Source organism: Ochlerotatus camptorhynchus, unplaced genomic scaffold, assembly GCF_037179485.1.
Source record: "Ochlerotatus camptorhynchus isolate MF236.1 unplaced genomic scaffold, CSIRO-AGI_Acam_v1.1 ptg000152l, whole genome shotgun sequence".
In the NCBI taxonomy this organism is placed as follows: Eukaryota; Metazoa; Arthropoda; class Insecta; order Diptera; family Culicidae; genus Ochlerotatus; species Ochlerotatus camptorhynchus.
In genome coordinates, this window is record NW_027040642.1 from 93,812 (window position 1) to 99,742 (window position 5,931).

Genomic DNA, 5,931 nt, shown 5'->3' on the forward strand with positions numbered 1-5,931 from the left:
GTCACTTCGTTTGTGGATATGACTGTCATATCGCTTAAGTTTGCTGCGTACCAAACATCTGCAACGTTGTCAGCGGTACCATGATATCTTTTGTTGTTTTGATGTTGAGTACGCCCTAATAAAAATTGTATGGTTAATTTGCTTAACGACGTGTTCTGGGTATCATCCAAACCATTTGTGGAATAGTTCAATGATTTGGGTTATCGTTCGTTTATGGTTATTTTTTATTAGGGCGTGTATTCAGCTATATGTCAAACCCCTGCCAAAAACTCAGTCAGATTGTGGCGGCCATTGGCGTTGACGGCGACTCTGTAGCTCTTTACTCCAGTGGTAAAATCCATAAGCAAACGTCAGACTGTGCGTGAAACATGGCGGACTTCGTACTATCCTTTCACTCCACTGAAAATTCCCATAAGAAACTGTCAATCTTTGCTAAAAGAGACGATTTTTCGGCGGTGCCGTCAACGCCAATAAGCGCTCGTAAAATGCTGGATAGTTTTCAGTTACCGACCGTTGAGTGACAAAACATCGAAAATCGATTCAAGATCGCCCATTACTGAATCCGACATTCACGCTGTGCTAATGTTTGAAGTATGACGCGAATGTTGTCCGCATCCTGAAAATCAAGTTTTCGCACTCAAATTTGTGTATTTTCCTAAAAGAAATCGTATTTACTTCATCTTTTCAACTTTTTGAAGTGCAAGAGTTGGTATTAAATAATCTGTACATTTGTTTTGAAAATGGGCACTCTATTCGAACACTTGAAAAACCTTTTTGAATACGAATTGTACTCGAATGCCAAAACACTGGTAAGTGCTCTGTGAAATAATGTTTGCTAAATAAAATTAATGTAAATAAACCTTTTCTCGATGTTTTCAGTCGAACTTAATATTGGCCGTTTTTGAAAATAATCGAGCTATATTGACCCCGCAGCAGCATTTCTATACGCTGATATATTACGCTGAATCTCTTTTCCATGAGCACCAGTACAGGGAAGCGGAGGGGATTTTCCGGCAGTCACTACAAGCTAAACGAATGCTACCAAAGATTAAATCTCCCGGTAGTAAGACAACCGAAAACCCACCGGATATCTTTTCGGAAGTTGAAATCAAGTACAAGACTGCTAGGTGTCTAATTGAGATAAAGCGCTTCCGAGATGCAATCGTTGTACTGCAGTCCCTTTCCATAAAGCAGCGGACACCGAAGGTCAATATGCTATTGAGTCGATTGTGTCATAACCACGGACACGAGAGGAGTGCTATTGGTACGTATAAGGAGGTTTTGAAAGATTGTCCCCTTTCGTTTGAGGCTATCGAAGGGCTGCTTTCGCTTGGTACTAACGGAATCGAAGTAAATACCTTAGTACTCAATGCGACCCTTGCTCCTCAGTGCAACGATTGGTTAAGCAACTGGATCAAAGCCCATGCTCACATGCAGGCTAGAAAATATTCAGAAGCGATTCAGACCCTTCGTTCAATTGAATCGAATACTTCTTTGTCCAACTATCATCAGCTGTTGGTTTTGATTGGAGAATGCTATTACCACAACGGTGAGTACGAGAATGCTTACACGTATCTGAAAAGAGCCCATAGCTTATATCCATATATGAAAAACGGAATTCAAATACTGGCAATTCTGATGGCAAAGAAAAAGAAGATTAACGAACTAGAGAAGATGATTGCTCCTACTTCTACCTTTCCGATGGAATATTCATCTGAAATGTGGTTCGTGATGGCTCAGTATCTCTACTCGACGGCAAAGTATGACAAGGCGGTTTATTTTGTCCAAAAAGCTTGTTTTCTGAATCCTAAGAACGCGGAAGCATTAATTTTGAAGGCAGAGATTTTGCTGCAGCTGAAAAAATACCAGGAAGCGATAGCCCATTTACGATTCGCCCAGCAATTTGCACCCTATCGCTATGAGGTGCACAAGGTCCTGGTGGATATCTATCTTCTGATGAACCGTCTCCGTGAAGCGCAAGCCCAAGCACTGAAGGCGCTGAAAACCATAGGGGAAACATCCAGGCTTTTAGTGGTAAGTACTTTTTAGAAAGTGTAGCTTGCTGTAAAGAGGGTGAAAATCGTAAAATACTTAACTGGCATAAGCCAACACATATTGGAAATTACTTAACAGAATTTTAAAATTGCTCTGCCAATCTCACTGTGCAAAATTTTATTATCATCATTTGGTAATTCTTATGTTTGCCACGGAAGCTAACTTTTGATTGTCAATAGAGAGGTACCAATGGCATTCAGATTATATGTTCTACCCGAAAGGATACTCAATGGGAATGGGAATTGAACCCGCAGCCTTGAGCTCGACTTGCTTCATTACCGTTCGCAGCTATCGGGTTAGGCTCCTAATGTTTATTCGGATAATTTTAAAATGTGTATGAACTAACAAACTATTTTACAGTTATATAACATAATTTACTGAATTTCATTATTGTACTTTGGTATTGCAGTTATTGGGGCGCACTTACTTAAAGGATGATAGCACGAAAGCAAAAGCTAAAACACTGCTTCTTAAAGCACTTGAAATGAACGAAAATTATTTGCCAGCAGTGTACCTATTGGCCGATATGTACCGACAAGAAAATGACGCCGCCAGTTGCATAAAGTTATTGAAAAAACATGCCTCGTTAACACAGAACTGCAAGTTGCACGCTATGCTGGGCGATCTTCTGAGCAACGACAAGGATCATTCTGGAGCATTGGAGCACTATACCATCGCTTTGAAGTAAGAAAAGAAAATCACCACCAGTACTAACCGCATGGCAGTAGTTTCCTATGTGCTAGAAGTAAAATTTGATTTCTTAACAAAAAACAGAATCTCCATACTTTAAAATAAGGTGAATTTGTAAACCCTAGGAAACTAGCGCCATGATGAACTGAGTAGCAGTCTGTTAATCGCGTTGCTTTTGGTTTTTAGTCTCGATCCAACTAATCGTTGTGCGATGGCTGGACTGCTGGCCATGGGACAAAGTGCTAGCGGAACTGGTGGCGTTGGAAGCTCGTCTTACTTGGAATCATCGATGGCGGATGAAGGTAGCGACGTTCAGGACAATCCACTGGAAATGATAGAAATTCCTCAAAGCGCCCAGAACGATTTGGAGTCAGAAAGCGATATCATGTGGTCAGATGTGGAGATAGAGATTAATCAGTGAACTGATTTTTTTTTTTAGCATTACGATAGGCCTTGTTTAGTTTTCTTTTTTTTTTTCAATATAGGTATTTTATCAGCAAATCTTATTTTTATGGTCGCTTGTTTCAAGGAAAATTAAATTTCATCACCAACTCTTTCGGCAGATATCAGTCAAGCATTTGACTAACAGAGCTGATAGTAAGATGTAATCCTCCTTGAAGCAGGTTTACAAATAGTTATACGAAAACCTACTATTTGATATGTTCTGTTGACACCACGGAAAAGAAAATTAAAAACTTTCAAGTGAAATAACTATTTCACAAAGAAAATTTAATTTAATTTAAAGATCTTTTCTCTGTGGTAAAGTGATGACATTTAGGTGCCCGTTAGTTATCAAATGTTTATTATTTTACTATATTTCTGTTAAACAGGTTCTACAGAAATTTATCGGCATAGTGCAAGACTTCAAATCCCACCTCAACCATGATTAAAATAATGATCATCCACTCTAGGCGGACATGGTGATCGTCGTTCAAGTTCGAACTTATTAAATCTGCCAATTCCACGCAATGGTTTAACTTTTCGTTCATAACCCTGGTCCGGCGGTTTATGCTAAAGTATGAACAGGTTTGTTGATACAGGGTCTCAAGTTGCTCGCGGTCCCAGTAGAAATCCGGAACATCCAAAAGATCCGAGCTTAAGTTGATTAGATGACGCAATGCGAAAAGTTCACCTGTTTTTCGCAACATCTCCGGGCGGGAAATTTTGATGCTGGTTCCTTTTTTCAAATCGTCCGTTACGTAAGCCATCGATTCTATGTATCGTTCAAGAGATGCCTCCCAGATTCCTAGCTTTACCGAAAGTGACATGGCATTCGAGAAAGTATATTTCTCCAAATCGGTTTCATCATTAGTGGAAATGTAAAAACTATTATTCTTTAATCGGGCAGGACCTTCGATTGTATTGTACAACATCGCTTCACTTTCTCCAAGAACTGTGGACTCGTCGTAAGGATCCTGAAAATGTTCATTTTAGGTTTAGTCGTCTTTGAAATTCAATATGATCTTACCGCTTCGAATTGTTTCAAAAATCGTAAAATATTGTTGTTTTCCAAGTCGGTACAATTCCACAGCACCACTGTGCCTTCACGGAAGAAGTACAAATCACGGGATTCGTCGCCCACTTTGTACTTTGCCGTAACGTGAAGCACATCCGAATCGGTGTCGTTGTCTTCGCTGGACAGAAATTGCTTTGGTTCATAGAGATTTTGGTTTTTCAAAGCGCCAACCAATCGTTCCAAATCATACTCTTCTGCGGTAGCAAATGCCGTAACGGTCAGGTATCCCTTAGCCAATTTACTGATTTCGTCCTCTCGGCGCCTGCGGGGTCGTTTTTTCAACTGGATGTTCTCGTGGAGATTGATAACTGAAGATGACGAAATTTGTTGTAATCGCTTTCCCATAATACTATTTGGAAGCGGATGCAGTAATGTTTTGCTAGAGACATTCTGGGAGCTGCTTGCGTAACGCACATTCGTTAATCCACTGTTAATCGATAAGATCGATATCCTGCCGGTGATAAGGATCGGTTGATTGATCACCGTACGCGCCGTCCTTGTTATCCAACTCATGTTCCTTCTGCATTGACTACTGATTTGCATGCATTGTTTACATTCAGCGCTGGCGAGCCGTCAGAAACAAAAATCAAAAGATGCACGGACAATGAGATCGACTCAAAATTGAGTCGAATTCAACTCCATTTTGAATCGTACACTCAAAAAAATCCAGATGTCTGATCGATGTTTTAAAACACTTAGCCATACCACATAAAATTGGGATGATATCCCGAATTGGTGGTTAGGCGCATCTTATGGTTATTGTTTATGCGGGTTGGTTTTTTTCAAATGCACAATCACATTTATTTTAAGTGTGTTTCACCTTGGTTCAAAGTGTCACACATCACTGTAACTGGAAAGTACCCATTAATGGGTGAAAAAGTGCCCAAAAGTGCCCAGTAAAGTAGATAAACTCATTTAATGGGTAAAACGTCTTTACCCATTAATGGGTAAAGACCTTGTACGTCAAATCATGGGGTACTTTTTTACCCATTTTTAAATAATAATTGGCTTTATAAAATGGGTACAAAGTACCCAATTTTGAAATCCTTAAACCAGGATTTTTCTTTTAGAATTTGTATGATTTATGGATCATTGAAAGAGCCACAATGAATAGTTGATAATACAAAACGTTATTTATATTTATATCTTTATTTCTTTATATTCCATCCAGCGGTCTTTCCATCGTTCGTGCAAGAAATGGTGCTCCCAAAGCTCTCCTGGGATCTCCTTGCTGATTCGGCTAGTTCTGTCCCTGCAAGTATCAGATTGCTTTTTAGATGTGGCCAGAAAGAAATAAAATAAGAAATACCTACTTTTCAAACGAGCAATTTCCATTCGACATCGTTAAGACACTTTTCGACTGAAGCGAGGACTGGAAGATGTTATCTAAGTTGCTTTTCACCCATTAATGAGTAAAAAAGTACTCATTATTCTCGCCCGAAGTGCTCTGAGAAATGGGTAAAAGAGTACCCATTATTTGAAATTGAACTTAACCCATTATTCGACAGCCTCATATAGTCATAAAAATGGGTCCTTTTTTACCCATTAATGGGTACATGGCAGTTACAGTGCATGTCGATTCGTTACACTGATAAATTGAACTATTCCCATTTTGCTTGAAATTTAATCAATTTGACATTGAACTCAGTTTAATCATATCGATTGATTAA

At 39.3% G+C, this 5,931-nt stretch overlaps 2 protein-coding genes across 2 annotated transcripts; one reads left to right on the forward strand and one right to left on the reverse strand.

Moving 5' to 3' along the window:
* Positions 1-599: 599 nt before the first annotated feature.
* Positions 600-3,480, forward strand: APC7 (anaphase-promoting complex subunit 7). Its single transcript, XM_065222016.1, has 4 exons — positions 600-809; positions 880-2,034; positions 2,465-2,739; positions 2,932-3,480. Exons 1-4 carry the CDS (start codon positions 741-743, stop codon positions 3,164-3,166), a joined length of 1,734 nt encoding a protein of 577 aa, XP_065078088.1. The 5' UTR covers positions 600-740; the 3' UTR covers positions 3,167-3,480.
* Positions 3,481-3,547: 67 nt separating this feature from the next.
* Positions 3,548-4,774, reverse strand: LOC135701278 (required for meiotic nuclear division protein 1 homolog). Its single transcript, XM_065222017.1, has 2 exons — positions 4,214-4,774; positions 3,548-4,160 (listed from the first exon to the last, which is right to left on the reverse strand). Exons 1-2 carry the CDS (start codon positions 4,772-4,774, stop codon positions 3,579-3,581), a joined length of 1,143 nt encoding a protein of 380 aa, XP_065078089.1. The 3' UTR covers positions 3,548-3,578.
* Positions 4,775-5,931: the final 1,157 nt, after the last annotated feature.